This window comes from Ostrinia nubilalis, chromosome 30 (assembly GCF_963855985.1).
Source record: "Ostrinia nubilalis chromosome 30, ilOstNubi1.1, whole genome shotgun sequence".
In the NCBI taxonomy this organism is placed as follows: domain Eukaryota; kingdom Metazoa; phylum Arthropoda; class Insecta; order Lepidoptera; family Crambidae; genus Ostrinia; species Ostrinia nubilalis.
In genome coordinates this window covers 6,967,122-6,990,054 of record NC_087117.1, presented here as the reverse complement: position 1 = coordinate 6,990,054, position 22,933 = coordinate 6,967,122, and the positions used below count along the sequence as shown (strand labels likewise).

Below are 22,933 nucleotides of genomic sequence, written 5' to 3'. Positions count from 1 at the left end.
AAATAAACTCACTCTAACTCTTTCCGTTGACGTAGTTAAATAAATGGATGTAGATTCATACACTATAACGTTTCAAAGTAGTACATATTCACATTTTACTGTCTTTCGATTTTTTTCTGCAGGACTAACATTTTTTTTTAAGTAGTGAACCTTGTATTAAAATAATCTGAATTGAAAATGTAGAATTATGTAGATATTGGCTTACCTACTATTCCTATTTTTAAATAAGTATTTCTGTTCTTATTATTTTTTAAGTTTTTAGTTTTTTTTCTTGTATAAATCTTTTCAAACTTTTTTTGCTTGTATTTTTTATTTCTTTTCATTTGGCTATAAATTTTCTTAGATTTATTTTAGTTTACTTTTTATTTTTATGAATTATTTACTTTTTATTTATTAGAAATAAACTTTTCTTAGATTGCCAATTACTTTGAAGTGTACCATTCAGTATTACCTACGCTATCAACAATATGGAAATCATTGGGGGAGACCTATATTCAGCAGTGGACGTTTCGTTCAGTATTACACATTTGTGTATTAATTTTCTTTTTCTTCTCATCACTAATACTTTTTTGTCCTGAAGCAGTTGGTTAATTTTTCTTTTTAAATGTCTACTTCAATTTAATTGACTATCGTTTAAAGAGGGTGCTGTGATAGACTTCTGTAATAATATTTTATAAATATTTACAACCTTAGAAGTAAATAAAGCCCGGTCCGTGAGCACCTAGAATTTTGTCCAATGACCCCTAGCTGCCCATCCTTATCGCTCGCGCGTAATTATATTGCTGTCGCGACTGTGCGACGGGCGCCCGCAGTGAGTGTGCGAGCGCGATAGCAACATAATTACGCGCGAGCGATAAGGATGGGTAACTTGGAGTCATTGGACAAAATTCTACGTGCTCACGGACCAGACTATAGCTGATAAAAATGTCGCTAGATATGTCAAGCGAGGAAGATGTCGATTTTTCGATGTTGCTCATCTTAAAAAGTATTTTCTTTGTTTTTCGTGTATTTTGAGGGCCCTACAAAATCGTAGGCTCAAAGAATGTGTATTTCTGACTTTCTTAACATATCTAGTGATACGTACCGTGACAATTAATATCCCTAGTGCTTATACAATGTTTATTTTGTAATTTGAACATGCATCCAGGATCAAGCCATCTCTTGTATGTGCTCCACCGGGTCAAATGTACGCTTTATATGTATATTTTTATGTATTTTGTGTATTATGCGCTTCGTTCTGTGTTTGGTACTTGTCTGTGTTGTGTTCTTTTTGTTTTTATTCGCTTACCTATTTATATTTATTCTTGTACTGTTTTTCTGTCATTTTATTTTATATTTAGTTCTTTTATGTTTAGAACTTTTACTTTTTTCTATAAATTATTTTGAATGATTTTAAGATCAGGCATTATGGTCTAAAAAAAAAAGATTCACTTCAATCTTTGCGTGAATTAATGGGTGCATTTGGCGGAAAATAGAAATTGTAAGCGCTTATAAGCAAAATGCCGAACACAAAGGGGTTAGCGCTGTCACTGCTTAAAAAATGAATGAAACATTGAAGTTAGCAAATGTTAGCAAACGTGTCCTCGCCGAAAACTGCCGTAGCAATCGCCATTTCGCTTATAAGCGCTTTTTTCCGCCAAACACACCTATAGAATTTTGTTTTTAGACCAAAAATGTTTTACATTTTAAGCTTTGCTTAGTTTGGGACTAGATGGCGCTGTGTACAAAGTACATGGTTTTTGTGCTGCGTTTTATTTTAGATGCTTCTTGTAGAGGTTTGGTCGCTTGGTGTATTGAATTGGTGTAGTTTTGTTGAATGTTGTATTTTTAGAACTGCATTTTTTTTTTGTTTTCTTTTTGCTTGTGGATTGGAATTTTGTAGTAGTTTTATAATTAGCCTTAGTACTTAGTAGTTTCTACTGCATGTATTCATAAAAAATCAAAACATAAAATGGTTACATTGTTTTATGCTATATGTGACAAAGGGTGTAAAGAATGGTTTATTTTTTATGAATACTTCAGTGTATATGACAAAACAAATATTACTAAAGCCTGGTCCAACATAATTACGCGCGAGCGATAAGGATGGGTAGCTTGGGTTCATTGGACAAAATTCTACGTGCTCACAGACCAGGCTTTACTACAGGCGTAGCGATCAACTTAGTAGGTTCTAGGCTGTAGAGCGAAGTAGTTGTTACGTCATACATGTGTATATTGACAGCTCTATAACGTCACATGTCACCTCGTGACAGCTAGCTCTATTATGTCACTTGTCACCCAGTGACAACGCTGTTACGTCACTTGTCACCCAGTGACAGTTCTCTTACGTCACTTGTCACCCCTCCCGCACCGCTCCTACCTCAGAAACCTACTCAATGAGGGCTATCGTTTTTATACTTAACAGTTGGCACCCCTGGCGATTGACAGGACCTTACTCTACAGTGGCGCCATCTTGATGAGTGCAAATGCGATCATAGTCCTCCTACCACTTTCGCGCTCACAAGTTGGCGCCACTGTCTTCGCGACTAGAAAGTGACAGGACCTTACTCTACAGTGGCGCTAACTGGTGAGCGCTAAAACGATAGCCCTCATTAAGCGCTATGCCTGTAGCAACATCTTCCATCTCACTCTTCGCCTATTCCACGTCACGTGACCATCGCCACGCCCCCAATAAGTCTGTAGTACTCAACTTTGAACCTTATCCCCTCAGCATACGGTGGGAACAGCAGCACTCGCCCGGCTTCCGTCGCCGGCAGCGGAGGATCGCCCGCGCTTGACCAGAGACCCGCTTCTAGGTACGTTAAATTAAAATTTAAAAACGTCTTTGTTTGGACTAATTAGTACAGTCAGCTTCAAATAGTTCGTGACACCAAATAGGTTGACAACAAAACCTTATTCCAATTGTAACAACGACGTGTTGCGTTCTTATTGGCTACTTTTGGTGTTACGAACTAGGTACATGAACTTACTGTACTTGTAAATCGACCAATCTCTGTTAAAAGAGCATTTTCATATCACAATACTTTTTGGCCCTATAGTCCAGTCAAATTAGACATGAACCCTGCAATAATTCGCATACAGCTGAAAATTGGTACGAATGTTCGGAGCACCATTATGAATTAACTGTGAAAAGTCCCCATCGATCCGACGTGTGCTAAAAAAAAAATTCAAGGTCAAACTTAAAAAATACGGGTTTTTGAGATTTTCAGCCTAACGGTAAGTTTTATCACAAAAACATGTATGACAAGGTTTAAGACCATACAATTATCTATCAAAATTGTCTATACACTTTCTCCTAAGAGTCAGCGTTTCTGAGATTCGATGATCCGAAGAGTCAAAAAAGTGTTTTCTTCATAACGGTCTTACACATAAATCCAATGTGATATCGCCTCGTGCCACGACTCAGCATTGTATCATGATGTGTTGTCGACGTCGAATATAAAATGATTAACCTCAATGTCATTTGTCATCTTTAATTGTCGAAAAATGTTTGCAACTTAGACGAAGGACTACACCGTGAGTTTCTAAGATACGAAGTTTTCGTGTCTATTATGTTTAAGAGCTCTTATATGCACACGTCACTACTCTACTTGTAACTCTATGGTCACTCTTTTAGCCCGGTCAAGTCAGAAAATCCAGGTTATAATAATTCGCATAGAGCTGAAAATTTGTGTGATTGTTGAGAACACCATCCTTAATGAAATTTCAAAAGTCCCCAGCGATCCGTCATTTGAAAAAAAAATTTACGAAGTCCAAGTTTTTTGCATTTTTCCGCCAAACAGTAAACTTATCATAAGAAATGACAAGAAATAGTAGTAGATCATAAAATTATCTATTAAAATTGTCTTTGCCCCTTTTTCCTAAGAGTCACCGTTTATGTGGTAACGATGCAAAAAGTTGGAGAATTCGCATTCTGTTAACTACTCCAAAAGTCCACAACTTCAACTTTATTAAAATAGTTTTGAATTGAACAGGATAACAAATACATCTTAAAAAAGGCCTACTGGGGAAACCTGGTAAAAAAAATACGCCAAATAACCCTCATAGGTGTTGTGGAAACATGTGCATATAACGAGAACATCAAAACTAACTTTTTGAATCGTTCTGCCTCATAATCGGTGACTCTTAGGAAAAAGGGGTAAAGACAATTTTAATAGATAATTTTATGATCTACTATTTTTTCTTATCTATTTTTATGATAAATTTACTACTTAGCCAAAAAATGCAAAAAACTTGGGACTACGAAAACTTTTTTTTTAAATGACGGATCGTCGGGGACTTTTGACATTTCATTTAGGATGGTGTTCTTAACATTCACACAAATTTTCAGCTCTATGTGAATTATTATAACCTGGACTGTCTAACTTGGTCGGGCTAAAAGAGTGACCATAGAGTTACAAGTAGAGTAGTGACGTGTGCATATAAGAGCTCTTAAACATAATAGACACGAAAACTTCGTATCTTAGAAACTTACGGTGCAGTCCTTCGTCAAAGTTGCACCCATTTTTCGATAATTAAAGATGACAGACGACATTGAGGTTGATTATTTTATATTCGACGTCGACAACACATCACGATACAATGCTGAGTCGTGGCACGAGGCGATATCACATTGGATTTATGTGTAAGACCGTTATGAAGAAAACACTTTTTTGATTCTTCGGATCATCGAATCTCAGAAACGCTGACTCTTAGGAGAAAGTGTATAGACAATTTTGATAGATAATTGTATGGTCTTAAACCTTGTCATACATATTTTTGCCATAAAACTTACCGTTTGGCTGAAAATCTCAAAAACCCGTATTTTTTAAGTTTGACCTTGAATTTTTTTTTAGCACACGTCGGATCGATGGGGAATTTTCATAGTTAATTCATAATGGTGCTCCGAACATTCGTACCAATTTTCAGCTGTATGCGAATTATTGCAGGGTTCATGTCTAATTTGACTGGACTACTAGTACTTATTATTATTTAGTCTCCATTGTAGGAGCACGACCCACTCTAATTTTCCAAAGGAAAATTGAGCCAGAAGGGTTGGGGAGGCCTAATGTTTCACATATTTAACTTAAAATATGGCCACTCCCACCCTTCTCGTGGATGTCGACTAAAGGAGATAAAGTATATGAAAAAATAAAAGTAAATGCATCCTCTTGCGACGACAGTGTGACATTTTCGATTAGATTATCATAGGAGATCAGTAGCGGCGTAAGGTGGGGGCGGTCCGCCCCGGGTGCCAAGCATCAGGGGGTGACACAAGTCGCGCAGATTAGTACTCACTGGCACATCTGCATGGCAAATCTGCGGTCTATGTCATGATACGGGGGGGTGCAATTGTCTTTCAATCTTCGAATCGGTAGGTAACCCCAAAATCCTGGGGGTACCAGGGGGTGCCTTAGGACTTATGACGGGGGGGGGGGGGGGGGGGGTGATCTCCCCGGGTGCCAACCCATGCTACGCCGCCACTGTAGGAGATGTCACACTGTCGTCGCAAAGGGACGAATGTAGGTATTGTAAACTGAATGAGTATTTAAATCACAAGAATGCTTTACTCACCGTTGTATATCTTGTAGCTGCTATCTAAGTATCCACATATTAGTGAAGAATTTGAATTTAAGTTTATCTGCTATTCTAGGTCAGTAGAGTCCTGGAACTGAAAATAAGTCCATACTATAATGCGATTTTTCCAACAGGTCTTCCGGTGAATCCGAACTGTCAGTGAGCGGCGTCACAAAAGAAAAGAAAGACAAGAAGGGCGTCTTCGGAGGCCTGTTCAGCAGGAAGAAGCGGCCTCAGAGCCACATGTAGGCTCCACCCGTAGACTAGTCAAGAGCAGTTACAACAATACGAAAAGGTGAATAGGTATGTTTCATCAAACTTGAATTAATAAAAAAAATATTCTCTATTTTCAACTAAAGCCTGGTCCGTGAGCACGTAGAATTTTGTCCAATGACCCCAAGCTACCCATCCTTATCGCTCGCGCGTAATTATATTGCTATCGCGACTGTGTAGCGTGCTCACAGACCAGACTATAGTTACACTACTTAATAGCAATAAATATATTGAATTTGAAAAAAAGTGTGTCACATTTAATTAAAAAAAATGTAACAGTTCAAAAAATTGTAAAACAATTCAAAAAATTGTAAAACAGTTCAAAACGTTTGTTCGTTACATAACTGTCAATTGTGTAATCGAGCCTTAATAATAATTTAATACTGTTGTAGCTGCTTCTGACTAAAGAATATTAACGTAGCGTGTATATACTATTGTATTGGTATATAATATACAGTAATTCATTTATATACGGCCGTATACAGGTCGATAAGTTGTTGAAATTCGTGCCTTTGCTTATATGTATACAAATATACATTCGTGGGATGTAGATATCATATGAAAATAAAAATTGTTTGTCTATACTGTACTGTGTTAGAAAAATAATAATTTTGACTGAAATCAAATTTAAAGACTAGAAAAACATTCCTTCAACGTTTTTTTCTGCATTCCACGGCTTTTTTGTTTACTGTATCTTTTTTGGTGTATGTATACGTACACTGTATTGTGTATATATTTGTTTATTATCAAAAACATAATAATTATAACTTGTCAGATAGTTTACAGTACAATTTTGACAACCTTACTTAGATTTTCGATAGAAATGGCCGAAAAATTACCATTTTCATTGAAATTAACTGTCACAAATGTGAGAACTTGGAAATTGGGACCAATAATTTAATTGCAAACAATAAACAATTGTTTGTTATAGAATAATTTTTTGTTTGACCGTTAAATTGTTTGTAAAACAAATGGTGCTGTTTTACGTGTTTTTAATCTTTTTAATTTTTAAATTAAATTAAAATTTCTGAACATTAAAACAAGAATTTATTCTATAACAATGTTTTAAATTAATGTTATGGTAGTAACAGATATTGTTTTTTGTTTTAAATCATGTTTTAAATATTTATATGGCTGTTAACGTCATTTTTAAAAGTATTAAAGCAATAAATACATCGGCGAGACAATAATAATGTGTTATATCTAGTTTTAAATGTAAGTAATTAAGTATAATTATTTCATATTTAACCTTTTTCTTTAAAAGCTCTGTATAGTCGCCAGTAGTTCAACCTACAACAGAACAAAAAAAAGAGAAAATATCTTTTAAAATGAGATAACAAATGAAATCCAAGTAAATGCTGAGCGAATTTTCGACATTATTTGTTGAACATAAGATTGAAAATCAAGTAACGTAATTTTGTTGTTGGTTGACGTACTGGCGACCATTCGACAACCAAATATATTGTCTTTGGTCAGTCGAATCTTAATCAGCAGACTTTGTATTGAGCATAATTTAAGTTAACTTCGCTTTAAGAATAAAATCAATCGGCCATTTGTCCTTTAATATTTTATTAATTTCTAAGTCGCTTGTCGCACCGCCGGGAGTTTGTTGAAAGTTTTTTTGCAACTGAGGGTAGTTTTAACACTGCTAATTCAAGACCTATCAAGTTCAGAATGCTTTGATCTGATCAACAACCGCTCAAAAACTTTGGGCTTATAAACAGCGCCATCTAGTCCCAAACTAAGCAAAGCTTAAAATTTATAACATTTGTCTGAAAACTTATTTAAATGGATGCATGGCGGAAAAAAGTGCTCATAAGCAAAATAGCGACCCATACACAGTTTTCGACGATTTTTGCTAACTTCAATAGTGACGTGTTTCATTCATTTTTTTATAAGTGACAGCGCTACCGATCGTCATTTTGCGTATAAGCGCTTGCACTTTTTTCCGCCATTAATGCTTATTAGTGGTACAAAAGACCCCTCAGTTGTCTTCATAGACCCCCGCAAAGTACAACAGGCCCCCGCCCTTAGTAGTCGTTGATTTTATCAAGTTTATTACATTGTTATATTATTTTGTACCCGGCGGTGCGGTTTCTTATGCGCGCGAGTTGATTATGGTCGTTCTTTTCTATGGTTATTTTAATTCAACTGTTTTTGTTAAAATCAGGAATTTTGACAAGTTTTTTTTGTAATTTTAGAAATGTTTTTGCAAAGAGGGCTGTCGTTTTTATACTTCAAAGTTGCCACCACTGACGAGTGAGTTACTGGTAGCGCCATTTTATGTGAACTGTCAAAACTGATATCCCCATTTTTTAAATGGCAACATTTACTTTTTTAATGGCAACCCTCACCTTTTCTGTCTGTCCCAGATTAAGCAAAGCTTGTACTATGGGTATCAGACAACAGATAAATATTGAAAAATAAGAAATAATTATTTTTTATTGAGAATGACCGTAACAACTTGACGCTTAATTCGTAATCTGTGCATATTCTTACGTAAGATGTACTGGGACGTACGTAGGATGTACTGGGACGTCCCACAATCATGTTAATGTAGTTCGTACTGCTTCTCAATTATTATTATTGAATATATTTTTGTGTAATTAAATATTTGTTTAATTTTCTCAACCAAATTTTGTCACCGTGACAGTATATCTTTCTCTTTTACACTTTTATAAAGAGTAAAAGAGAGAACATACAACCCGATCGAGTTAACTGCGCACCTCGTTGAATGCGAATCTCCCTCGCATTACCGTCCGTACCAGAGTCGATGTGACGTCACGGCAGCCAGGTGTGCGTTAACTCGGCCGGATTGTAGTACTAATTCCGAATTCCAATTTATGGAGAGAAATACTATCATGGTGACAAAGAGACTACTGTCACGGTGACAAAGAGACTACTGTCACGGTGACAAAGAGACTACTGTTACGGTGAAAAAAAGACTACTGTCACGGTGACGAAAGAGACATATTGTCACGGTGACAAATGTCACGCCTTAAAAAACTAATGTAAGATTTAGAAGGTACTTACTATTTCCATGTAGTAAAATTACAAATAAATTCAGTTTTGCTTTATTAAACTACAAAATTGATATTAAATACTTAACTAATTATTTATTTGAATATTATGCACCAATAAATAAAACTAAATATATTATACACCGACAAATAAAACTACATTAATTTATGTTTCTATTAAGGTGTTCATTCTAGTTCTATTTATAAATAAAAGATGTCGCTGCCAAACTTTTAGAACGCGGTGGCGAGTTACGTCATCGAAATACAGTTTTGGTATTAGAAGAGTAACTATCTGATTTTAATAAATTAAGCACACAAGTATAATAAAAAAAAAATACAACAATATACACTCGCGAGCAAAAGTATGGAATCACCATACTTGTTCCGAGCGATCGTAAGAACTAAATGACTAATAGAAGATAATTAAAAATGGTACCATTTTAAAGGTAATGTTTTACACTTTAAATTGATACTTTAAATACATATCATTCAGTTCTTAAGATGGCTCGGAACCAAACACAACGGCCTGATTCCATACTTTTGCTCGTAAGTATAGATGAAAACTCGGTGATTTCATCATCATCATATCAGCCATAGGACGTCCACTGCTGAACATAGGCCTTCCCCAATGATTTCCTTAACAGCCTACATACAGCGCCTTCCTGCTACTTTACGAGATCATCGGTCCACCTTGTAGGTGGACGTCCTACGCTGCGTTAACCAGTGATTTATGATAACGTTATTGTTAAGAAAAGAAACTACTGCCCCAATACGGCTGTAGAACGGATACGCAAGTTAATAAAAATCTTGTTTTTGGACCTTAACACAAGGCAATAAAGTTCAAAATAATAGTTACTATACTACCATTGAGCGATTGAGGGTTAAGAATCACTCATAGATTGAAGCACTCCTGCATAGAAAGGGTTGAGAACAGCTGGATTGTAGTTAGCTCCGTACCGCTGTACCACCAAAATGTTTCCCCTCTGGAAAGCATTCTCTAGCGATGCTCTCACCGACGCTGCTTGAGCCAAATCCCTATTAAAATTTGTGCCTACCCTATTCTTTACATAATAACTCAAGTCTGGCTGAGGATTGTCCGATATACGGGGCCGAATCACACCCTCATAGTGCGTAGACCGTTTCGACCTCAAAATATGTTTCAACGCTTCAATCTTCTTGTGCAATATAACCTTTTTCGTGTGTATCTTGTCTATGGTCGCCTTTATTTTTTCAACGGTCTCTTTAGCTACCACTGCCGGATCTTTGTGAGGTTCGTAGTGGACGTTTGTGTGCGTTTTTATTACGTGGTCGTGTGGAATGTGTGGAAGAAAATGCTCGTGGTGGTGATGTTCAAACTCGTAGGGCGAACGTCGGTATCTAAAAATCTTTTTTAATTTCTTTATTTTGTTGTTCGAAATAACCTTTTTGCTGTGAATAGCGTCTAGAGCAGAACGGAAACGTTCTCTGTTGATGTTGTAGTGGATACTAGGCTTTCCTTTAATGTATTTGCTAAGATCCTGCAAAGGATTTGTTTGAGGCTTGTTTAGAACTTGAGGTTTATCATCTAATGACCGTTTTTGGATATTTTTAGGGTGCAAATCGTTTTTAACGTCAAAGACATCATTATTTGGCGCAAATTCGTCAAAATTTTCAACGAGAGGATTAGAATTGACCCAAATCTTATGCTTCGCGTAATATTTCAAAACCTTGACCAATGGATCTACCGAATCTGTGACGGAGCGTTTTTGAACTGATTTGACAGGTGTCAGAATTGGCGCGAAAACGCGTTTGTTGTCTGTGGCGAGCAGCAGTTCCGGTTCTAGGGATGGGAGCGAAGTGTCGTCACTCAATCTTCGTGGTACTCGGCCTGACGTATCGAGTGACGCGTCTGTTTCGGAGGAATCTGCGGAAGTGAAAAATAACTCAGTTCAATGAGGGTTTTCGCGAATGAAAGATCCGCTAGATGGCGGGACGTGGATGTGGGGTCTGACTGCTGCGTGATTGGTGGATTTTGACATATCTGTCAATGTCATGTCAAAAATAACCAATCATGCAGCATTTGGACCTTGCGTCTACGTATTGCCATCTGGCAGATTTTTTTTCTGGCGAATACCCTCATTAATACCAATTAGAAACTGCTCAGTACAAAATTTTCCAGTGCATAACTGTAGCCAAATTACATCGAATTACTGTTTCCGATGACTGCTAATTGCTACATATTTCGACAACATATTACTCAAATTAAAGTTGTATACACATTGTTAACGACTATTAGATAATAAATATATATAATATTATGATTAGTATTAATTGACGAACTTCCGATTCCTGATTATTTGTGTTACTATTTTATTTTGTAGTAGGTATACATCGCGTCGTTTCAGCCAAATGACGTTCACAACTGCAGAAAGGCCTCCCTCAAGGGTTTTCATTTTCCACAATGTCCAGTCCCGCGTTGCCTGCATCCAGGTACCTACTTCCTGCTACCTTCACAGATCGTCGGTCCACCTAGTTGAGCTATTTAAACAAATACTAATCCTTTCAAATTCAAATTCATAATATTATTTATTGCATGTCACATGGGTAAGGGTTGATACCTAGTACGCATTCTCGCTGCTTGAGTTTGAATTTGGCGAACATGAGACTGTCTGTTTATCTCTCATCATTGTCACAAAACTCATTTTATTTTAGCAAATAGGCTTTTAAAAAGCACTTTACGCGTCCCAGTATTAACCCTACCACTGCTTCGGGACAATAAATAGCGATTTTTGGCTTCTTATTTTTATGACTTCAAAGTTTCAAACATGAGTTTAGATAACAATAAAAAAATTATTGAAATACGCACCACTTAAGTTGTACACCCTAGCGATTTGCCTGAGCGCCCGCGGCGGGATCGGCAGGGCACACCTTTGGGTCGCGGGCTCGCTAGAGTTTACTCGGAGACATTCCAGTATGGCGTTCTTCACCTCAGCCGATATGTTTGGCAGAAAGTTCGGCAGAGGCAGGGCGAGTGAGGGCAGACGTGTTGTCTCTGGAAATTGTGCATACTTACCTTTACTGAAAGTTGATAACTTGAGGCAGCATCTTTGGCGGTGTTGATTTACAAATTAGGTACAAATACATTTAGAAGTTACCTAAATTATTAGGTACTTTCAGACTCGCTGACTGTAAAGAAAAAAGGTCGATTAGAAAATCTTCAATATCTCGTATGTTATACCCGACCTACCTTTATGAAATAAGCTTTTTATTTTTAATAAGATCGATGTATAAATAAATTAAAATGCGTAATTTTTCCAGTATGTTTTGTTTCGTAAAGCAAGAACAGGCACTTTTGAAGACTATGAGATTTTCTAACCGGCTCTTTTTCTTTAAAATCCAGTGTATATCTCGCTTGCACTAAACTTGGAGCTCTTTATTCTCTCTCATCGGATAAACCTATGTAGCGCAGCAGGGCCTATTTTCGTTAGGGTATTTCTTCTCTTATTTTAATCTTAACTTTCTTATAAATAGCTTTACTAACCTGGTGGACGTGCAGTGGTGGTGTGGTCTTCGGGATTCGGGTCGTAGCCTGTGAGATGCGCCAGCTTGTCCAGATACCACGCCAGACGTAGTAACAACTCGTTTTCTTCCATGCTGTCATCCTGTAAGTATATTTTTACAAGCTTTTTATATAAGTTTACATTTATTACTCTGTTGGGCACAGAATATAGGTTAATATTCAAAAGAAAGAATGGGTAATGTACCTACGTGGGTACTATTATAGGTAGGTACTATTGCCCATTAATTCTTTTATATTTTTTGGAAATAAGAGAGTAACTTTAAGTAATCCCAATACTTTTGATATTGAATTTGTATAGAGGCGACCATAAAGGTGGACTGACGGGCGACCTCATTTACAGGAAGGCGCTGGATGCAGGCTACCAATCGGTCAGAATGGAAATCATTGAGGAAGACCTATATTCACCAGTGGACGTCCTGCTTTGGCTGAAATGATAATGATCCTTGTTAATCTTGCTATATTTAGCAGTGAACGTCAGCGAGTGATAGGACTTTACAGTGGCGCCAACTGGTAACAAATATGACAGCACATAAGACTTTTTTGTGACGTCAAACGTCAGCGAAACTTCAGATGTGCTTCAGACTTGTATGTATGCTCGGTCATATCAATGTCACCCGTCCCGTGCCACTCCGACTCCCCTGCGAATGCGATATTACTCCTGCCACTTCAGCACTCACCAGTTGGCGCCAATGTTACAGTCATAGCGAGTGACAGGACCTACTCTAGGGGCGCCAACTGGGATCAAAAACCATAGTCCCCCTTTGAATCTACCGACCTTGCTGTACTTAGCAATGAAGGCTACGTCTTGCAACCGACGCGTGGTCCACAGCGCCAGCTCGGCGAGCCGCCGCACGTGCTCGCTCGACTCGGTGGCTCGACGGCAGGCGGCCACCCAGGCGCGGACGCTGGCGACGGCGCCGGTGGATAGATCCTTACTCTAGTGGTGACTTCCTAGTGATTGCTTAAGCGATAGTTGTCCTGTCACTTTAGCGGTTAGAGACAATGTCTTAGCCACTATGACAGGACCTTACTCTACTGGCGACATCCTGGTGAATGCAAATAATGATGGTCCTCTTACCGCTTCCAGAAGTGTCTCTAGACCATGTAGCGCTTGTGCAACGCACACCCTGCACTATAGGTAAAGTCGCCTCTAAGCGCTTCAGCCACTCTTAGCCACTAGCAAGTGACAGGACCTTACTGTACTGGCGACATCCTGATGACTGCAAATGCATAGTCCTCCTGTCGCTTTAACGCTCACCTGTTAGCAGCAGACAGCACTATCTTAGCCACTCGCGAGTGACAGGTCCTTCTTACGTTTATGCGACTTTAGTAGCCATGGCTGTCTCGCGACAAACGACAAAAATTTCATACTATTTGAAAACGCAGGAGGGCTGTCCTTCCGTGCAGCTTCCATACCTCAAGTACTGGACTCAGTTATTCGCTAGAGCTATAATGTACAGGATCTACAGCGGCGTCAACTAGTGAATACTAGCAACTAGAGATTAGCAGTGAATGCCAGCAAGTGACAGCTGGACCTTAGCGCTAGCTGGTAGGACAAATACGACAGCCCTCATGTGTACCAACCTTGTTGTACTTAGCAGTGAAGGCCAGCGAGTCACAAGACCTTACTCTACAGTACCACAAACTGATAGCAATATAAGCTCCTCTTTGATTCTGCCAACCTTGCTGTACTTAGCAGTGAAGGCCACGTCCTGCAGCCGACGCGTGGTCCACAGCGCCAGCTCGGCGAGCCGCCGCACGTGCTCGCTTGACTCGGTGGCTCGACGGCAGGTGGCCACCCAGGCGCGGACGCTGGTGAAATCGCCGATGGATAACGGCGATGTTAGCTCGGGCGGGAGGTCCTAGGATCAAAATTGATGATAATGGCATATGACAAGGATGAAATTAGGCAGTGACTATAGTCAACGTGGACCACAAGGTGGACCGACGACATCATAAAGGTAGCAGGAAGGCGCTGGACGCAGGCCGCTGCCAACCGGGTAACATGGAAAGCATTGGGGGAAGCCTATATTCAGCAGTGGACGTCCTATGGCTGTGATGATGATGATGATGATGATATAGTCAACGATTTTGAAACCTCTAGTGGCAAAAATTAAAAACTAACAACCCAGTGTTGATAGTAGCGCCCTTCGACATCTATTCTGATCTGATGATTGCAAGTTTGAAAGGTAGATTTAATTTGATTTTTTTATTAAAGAGATTCATTGCAGAAATTCGCTAATTTGTTAAGTGCAACGAAGAAGTTTTAGTTGACGAATGACAATAACTGACTGAATGCATTAGTAATTTAAGACGATAGGTAAACAGACAGACATGGCGTGATTTACACATACCCTATGTGCGTGGTTCGATTCCCAGTCGTATCTAGTCCAAATCGTGCAAATTCCAATAATCTCTAACGTCACTCTACAGTGTATTTGAATGGAAATATTGAAGCAGAAACAAAATATAAAGGCCCTGACACTAAAGTAGAAATCATAAACAATTGAAATGCGCAAACTCGCATGTTCCTTACCGAGGTCAAGTTGAGCCGGCTGCAGTTTTCCAGCACCTCGATGTACCGCTCGATGGACAGACGGAGGCCGTCCACGTATACGCTACCATTGTGAAGGGCATCCTGCACCTATAAGTTAGAAGAAGGAAATAATTTTATTTGGCAACAAAAGACATTACTTACATACATAATAAAATACCTAATTAAAAAAAATACGAAACGTTAAAGTACCATCTTGACATTGTAAGTGCCAAGTCACTGACGCCCGTATTCACAAACATTACTATGAGGTCTCACAGTGCGCGTGGACGCATAGGGTGACAAACGAACCAATCACAGAGCTCTATTCAACGATGTGCGTTCGATTTGATGCTTCACTTAAGCAAGCATCGTTTGTGAATACGGGCAACAGAGTTCTATTCAAAGCTGTGTGTTCGATATGCTGCTTCACTTAAGCAAGCATCGTACTTTGTGAATACGGGTGCTATGACAGAATGAAAAGAAAAAATACTTATTTCTTTATGTATCTAACAGTCTTTACAATAAGTAAGAGAGATGAGACGAGCGTGGACGTTGCGATGCGTTGCGGCGCTCTTAACATTGAGCGTTAACTGCTAACGATAACTTTCTAAAAATGGTGTAATATTGTTGTTACTTATTTGTGAAGAAAATATTTTTTCATTTATTTATCACCGTTTATTCCTTGAAACATGAAAAACAATTGCAGAGGCGATAGAAAGTTTAAAATGCTTCGTTTTTCAAGATGAAAAAAATTTATTTAAGAATACACAATCATAAAAGAAAGGTGACTACTAATTATTGGTTTTATTACAAGACAAGCAACTCATTATTAATAACAATGTAAGTAGCTTGAATAGAAACATATTCTTTCATGCACAACGTGTAAATTAATAACTACCTAATTGGAGTCAAGTTCCTCAACGTGACAAGGTAATTAACAATTTTTACGCTTGATCGAAGATGATGATATTCTATGAACACCTAACGATATACAACTACCTTCATATAACTAACTTTATTAAATAACTAGCTGTGCCCGCGACTCCGTACGCGTAAAAACCCGTTATCGCAACATTTTTCATTGTTGCTCTGCTCCTATTGATCGTAGCGTGATGTTGTATAGCCTATAGCCTTCTTCGATAAATGGGCTATCTAACACTGAAAGAATTTTTCAAATCGGACCAGTAGTTCCGGAGATTAGCGCGTTCAAGTAAACAAACAAACAAACAAACTCTCAGCTTTATAATATTAGTATAGATTTAATTTTATACTTACTTTTCGCACCATGTAGGACTCGTAATTGTTGAACGAATCCGCATACTTGCTCTTCTCTTCGCCGTGGTTTTTAATTCTATTATTTTTATTCAAATCATAAACATGCATATCTTTAGCATTATGAACACTATTCCCGTTTATGTTATCGTACGACTCATTATTTAGATTTTCTTTGGCTTCATGTTTTTCGAAACGTTCGAAATAAAATTTCCTAACTTCCGGCAAATCGATCGTCCACGCGGTCACTTGAAAACCGATCACAGTGAAAAATACCAACGCGTACACAGCACTAGCGGCTGTCATTTTTCCCGCGCAAATTTTGACAGGTCTTTTCAAAATGGCGGCCTTGACATCCGAATATTTTGGCGCGCTTTTATTGAATACGTGGATATCAAGTGGGGCTGTGTAAGTTACTGATAGTTGGGAAATATGAAACAGGCAATCGGATGTTGGTTTTTTGCGTAATTATGCGTTTCCCGCGGCCCATTGTCTCAGGGTGAGCGCGTCGAACATCAATACTAGCAAATCAATTAATATTCTATACAAAGGTACTACAACACACATCACACTCAATGATTGTATAATCACTTTCGCGATCATGATGCGTGAAGGTAAAACTACCTAGGTCTCTACTTAACTAAAATATTATTTTTCCAATGATGATTCAGTCTTTTACACACAATATTTACATAAGAAGGCTCTGGGGTTCAAACCTGCATTGTAGTTTCGAACGCACGGTTAAGGAATCTGTTTTGTCTAATTTTCTGGTTAGCTGGAAGAGAATGCCACATGGCATTAAGCTCGCCTGTTGTACCACTGTTTTTTATGTGTGCAATAAATATTTTAAATAAATAAATCTTAAAATAATGAATGTCTCATTTTATTTCACACGTTATTCAATAATTTTAAGCCTAGAGACGGATCAAATTATATAGACTTAAAGCTGATACGCAAGATCCGAATGTTATAGAATACGTTAAAAATTACTCGAAAATATTTAAAAAGGTTTGTGTGGCTGCTAAATCGAATCATCTTCGAGACATGATTTTAAATTCTAATAATAAAGCTAAGGCTACGTGGAACATAATAAATAAACAAACATGTAAAAATAAATCGAAGGATAACACCTTCTCACTGAAAGTCGGGAATGAAGTTATAAATTCAGATACAGATGTTGCAACCACATTTGAGACATTCTTCTCAAACATTGCGTCCGAAACAACTAAAGCATTGAATTCATCGCCAATTCTTGCAGAGTCTCTCTTAAAATCTAATGTCACCGAGTGCCAGTCTCTACTCAAGTTCAGGCATATAGATTGTAATACAGTAATTAAAACCTTCAGAGAATTGAATATGAAAAAAACCGAGGACCTTTGGGGAATCTCTGTCAGTATTATTGGGACAATTATTGACACCATAGCTCCTCACCTTGCATTCATTTTTAACACATGCATTGATCAAGGTTGCTTTCCTAGTTTAATGAAATTAAGTAAAATAATCCCATTGTTTAAGGCTGGTGATAAATGTGACCCCTCTAATTTTCGGCCGATTTCTATTTTACCAGTACTTAGCAAAATTTTTGAGAAAATTATATTTCATCAACTTCTTTCTCATTTTATTTTCAACAAATTACTTCACAATAAACAATTTGGTTTTACCAAAGGTAGAAGTACTACTGACGCTGGAGTAGCACTACTGAAACACGTCTTTGATGCTTGGGAGAGTAAAAAAGACGCTGTTGGTATTTTTTGTGACCTTTCAAAAGCGTTTGATTGTGTAGACCACCAAACCTTACTAAAAAAATTGCGACATTATGGTGTTTCGGATGAGGCACTTGATCTGTTGAACTCGTATCTCACAGGCAGAAAGCAAAAAGTTTGTATTAATGGAACTGAGTCTTCTGGAGCACCTCTTACCATGGGTGTGCCGCAGGGATCGATATTGGGACCTTTGCTATTTCTTATTTATATTAATGACCTTCCCTACTTTGTAAAAGATCTATGTGATATTGTGTTATTTGCTGATGACACATCTCTCATTTTCAAAGTTGATAGAGGTAAAGTAAACCTTGATGATATAAATGACACACTCTCACAGGTTTTGCATTGGTTTACTGTTAACAACTTATTGTTAAATGCAAACAAAACTAAGTGCATTAAATTTACCTTACCTAATGTGAGGCAGGTTCCCACACAATTGATGGTGAAGAATGAACCATTAAATAGCATAAGTTCCACAACATTCTTGGGAATCACTTTAGACTCTAAACTTCAGTGGGGTCCTCATATTGAAACCTTGTCAGCAAGGCTCAGTTCAGCTGCTTTTGCAGTGAGAAAGATAAGGCAATTAACTGACATTGAAACGGCAAGGCTAGTTTATTTTAGCTATTTTCATAGTATAATGTCATACGGCATATTGTTGTGGGGCTCAGCTGCGGACATTGAAACTGTGTTCGTTCTGCAGAAGAGAGCAGTGCGGGCCATTTATAACCTTGGACCCCGATTTTCCTTGAGAGAATTCTTTAAGGAGATTAATATACTGACAGTAGCTTCACAGTTCATTTATGAAAACCTTTTATATGTTCGCAAAAATATAGAGCAATTTACTAGAAAGAGTGATTTACACAAGTTCAATACAAGAAACAAAAATAAACTTGCCGTTCCAAATTTCAGACTGCACAAGATTGGTAATTCATTTATGGGGAAATGTATTAAACTTTTCAATAAATTACCACAAACTGTTGTAGAATTGCCCATTCATAAATTTAAAGCACATATCAAAAGCACCTTAATGAAAAAGGGCTACTATAAAGTTGATGATTATATAAAGGATAAAAATGTTTGGAATGTTTAACTACCTAGCTCGCATCAATACTTATGACTATAATTTGTATATTTTAAAGACTGTAAAACCTTGAAAAGGAGGCTGACAATAGTGACTGAGTTTCTTGCGCTGCTTCTTCTCAGCACTGGCCCATTTATTGTCCCGAAGCAGTGGTAGGGTTAATATTGGGACGTGTAAAAGCGCTTTTTTAAAGCCTATTTGCAAAAATAAATGAATTTTATGAATTTTTTATTTTATTTTTTAAATACTATACATATTGCTATTGCCTGGCCAAGACTTGCACCCTCCTAAAATCAAATACCATTGTAATTGTACTAGGTATCTAAATGTGGGTCCATATTCGGTTGCATAAAAAATATTGTCATAATTTAAGAGTGCATAAAGTTTTTTGGCATACTCATCATTTCGCATAACTTTCATACAGAATAAATCATAAAGCATATATTTTTTTGCCATAACCACTTTTATTATAATAATATTTTAGTATATATTTTTTCTGTATTCTTGTTTTTTTAATAACGATTTCTAGGCATAACATTTATTGGCATCTAAACCAATGCCATAAATATAACCATTCATAATACAAAATACCATAATGTTAACAAATATGAAATAAAATATGTTATAAATATAAAATATAAGTTAACTAGACAAGCAAGCATGCAAACAAGCATGCAAGCAAGCAGCAAGCATGCAATCAAACAGCAAGCACGCAAGCATGCAAGCAAGCTGCAAGGAAGCATGTAAGCATGCATGCAAGCAAGGGTGCAAACAAGCAAGCCTGCAAGCAAGCAGCAAGCATGCAAGCAAGCAGCAAGCATGCAAGCAAGCAGCAAGCATGCAATCAAGCAGCAAGTACGCAAGCATGCAAGCAAGCATGCAAGCAAGCATTTGGATTGCCTTATCTACGGCGCTGCGGGAAGTGCGGTCCTTCCGCTCTGGCGTAACATATACCCGGCATGCCATGCTCGCTTCCGCAGCTTCGGCTTGCTGGTCGCCTTCGGCGACCAGCCTCAGCCGCTCCAGCTCGCACGGCTGCCGGATCTATGTTACAGCGAGCGAGGACCGCACTCCCTCCGCGCCTCCGGCTTTTAAATTACACTCTAGTATAGGGCAGACTAGTACCACGTGGAAGAGACCACGGCCAGTCGGGATCTACATAATTAAAGACCAGGCAAGCTTAATGTTGTAAATAAAATGTGGACTGTATTATGTGCGTTATAATAGATAAGAGGGATTCGAAATCAAACAGAATGTATTTTCACGAGCTTAAGTTTTCTAAGAGACAGGTCAAAAGAACAAAAATGACAATGGCATGAGAATTTAGTTTTTACAAATCTATAGGCCGAAAGAGTATAAAGGTGGAAGGAGGATCGTTCGCAACATCACAAATACATAATTATTTACTCTTCAATGTTGGTTGCTCTTATAGATAATATTTATGACTTTAAATGTTATCATCAACAGCCCTTTACAGTCCACTGCTGGACTATGAGCCTCCTCCACTATAGTGGAGGGTTTTGCCATAATCTCCACGCTTGGCAGGCGGGTTGGAGATCGCAGTTTAAAAGATTGATGTTTTTCAGAGAGCGCTGCTGCCCATTCTCTGTTTGATGTGTAGTCCCTAAGTCGCCTCTTACGACACCCGCGGGAAGAGTAGGGGTTGGTGACAAATGTATTCTACTCTGCCGTCACCACACGGCTTTTTAAATGTTATAAATAATTACATTATGATTATCGTATTTTATTCAAAACAAACTTTAGGAATATAAAAATTATGTTCTTTACATTTATGATTATTTAAATTATGGTATTGAAAATTAGACAAAGTTATTATTATGCCTAAGAAACCATTATGCATTTAGAAAACTATGCATATCAAAGTTTATGCGAAAAAACTTTATGCAAATACTGTTATGCCAAACTAAATTATGATTGAAAATGTTATGCGTCTGAGAGGGCACCCTCTAAATGTAATTGTCCCAATGTAACTGTCTTTGAAGTTGTTAAAAAAAAAACGTCGTGGTATAGGATTATGCATATAGATGACCCACGCTGAACTGTCCCGCCAAACTCAATGACAGGGGGGCGCTACCATCGTTCAACTATATGGTTTCCAACATGGCAAAAATCTGAACCAGCGATCCGGTATTGACGGTGGCGCCCCACTGTCAATGTCATCGACAGGACAGTCCAGTATTTTGGAACTATACTCTTGACACGTTTTGCATTCGATATAAATTCGATTTTGTTACGTCACAAAACAGCAAATGTGTATGAATTCGTCGAATTGAAATTATTATCATCAAAAGGTAACATATACTACTAACCTACACTACATACAGGAAATAATTTAATTAACATAGGTACAGTCCGATTCAAACTCAGGCGCGTGCAGCTCGAATATTTGCGATTGCAGATGATTACTGTGAGGTCTCACAGTGCGCGTGGACGCACAGGGTGACACACGAACCAATCACAGAGCTCTACACAACGCTGTGCCTTCAATTTGCTGCTTCACTTGGGCAAGCATCGCTTGTGAATACTGGGCGTTATATTTTGTGTACTGCCACTCGTACGATGTTCCGAGCCGCCATAATATTGAATCGGACTGTACCTCAGATCATTTTCTATGATCTGAGCACTGTACACTAGCAAAAAAAAATATTTTCTTACCAATATGCTCGTAGCAAATTTAATGACACTATTTATTTTATACACTTACTTTTTCGGATTCCATGGAGAAGAACAATTCAAGACTCCATCGGGTCCAAAATCCAAATCTAGGTCAAACCCACGCGAGTCGCTTCACATTATTTTGATGCACTTTCAAGATATTTAATATTTTTTGTATATTGATCACTTCACTACACTTTGTAACACAAAATAACACCCTATTTGTACATTAAATAAATTAAAGGAATAAAATAGAACAACCATTACTTTCCATTCAAAACTAACTACCCTCCACAAAACTTTAAAATATCGTCCAATGTTTTTTTTTTCTTAATTTTTCTGGCATTGGAATTTAACGTTGGCATATTTGTAATTTATTCTTTGGGCAGTAGGTACAACTTGACCAAAAATAATTGTTCTATGATGAAAAGCGAAAAAAAAAAGTAATTTTATTTCATTGTTTATTTTTTTATTTAGGGAAACTTGTTTCAACTGTCCCCAAAACGTTTTTTCTTTGCGTAGGTTACTTACTTTATTTTAATAGAAACAGGCAACAATTCAAAAGATTTATGGGTTTTTAAACCTTATTAAATATTACTAATTACATAAAATAATTACTTTTCATTAGTAGTACAAATTAGATTCTAAAGGGTTTCTTAGTCTCACTGCAAGGCTACAGGATTAGAAATCTAATTCTGCTTCTATTACATGCGAGATTGGGTCGAAGATAATATGCAAAACGTTATTATAACATGTTAGGTAACACTTACTACAGTTATCGATCAATCCTTGAAGCGAATTTTCATTTAATGAGCACGTATTTAAACATGCATATATGTATTACGTTACGTATTAAACTAGGTTTTTATGAGTGAAAATCTTACAATGTAACTTAAATTACATACCTAGTAACGTTATCATTTTAATTAAGGTCTTTATCAATTATGTTTCGTGCACGCTACGCTTAGTTTGTTGTAAGGCGATAATTTTGTCTATTACGTTTTCTCACATAAATAAACAACCGTAAATAAAAATTATTTTTAATATTACAGTTATAAAAATATGTAGGCCTAGGCCCTAACGTAGTCCAGCGATAAGTTAGTGGGAAATAATTACCCATGTGAGAGATTTTTATTTTATTATAGTAGCCACAAATATGTTTTACTAAAATAAACTGCCCTCAAGCGAGAAGTG

At 37.5% G+C, this 22,933-nt stretch overlaps 2 protein-coding genes across 2 annotated transcripts in view; one reads left to right on the top strand and one right to left on the bottom strand.

Moving 5' to 3' along the window:
* The window catches only part of LOC135085960 (spectrin beta chain, non-erythrocytic 1), a 176,269-nt gene extending 168,533 nt beyond the window's left edge, over positions 1-7,736 (top strand). Inside the window, exons 91-93 of the mRNA XM_063980744.1 lie at positions 1,148-1,306; positions 2,711-2,795; positions 5,691-7,736. Of these exons, the coding sequence (XP_063836814.1) occupies positions 1,148-1,306; positions 2,711-2,795; positions 5,691-5,805 (359 nt within the window). The 3' untranslated portion in view covers positions 5,806-7,736. The remainder of the gene's footprint in view (positions 1-1,147; positions 1,307-2,710; positions 2,796-5,690) is intronic.
* Positions 7,737-9,517: 1,781 nt separating this feature from the next.
* Positions 9,518-16,710, bottom strand: LOC135085959 (uncharacterized). Its single transcript, XM_063980743.1, has 6 exons — positions 16,220-16,710; positions 14,945-15,052; positions 14,091-14,270; positions 12,370-12,490; positions 11,695-11,880; positions 9,518-10,752 (listed from the first exon to the last, which is right to left on the bottom strand). Exons 1-6 carry the CDS (start codon positions 16,520-16,522, stop codon positions 9,731-9,733), a joined length of 1,920 nt encoding a protein of 639 aa, XP_063836813.1. The 5' UTR covers positions 16,523-16,710; the 3' UTR covers positions 9,518-9,730.
* Positions 16,711-22,933: the final 6,223 nt, after the last annotated feature.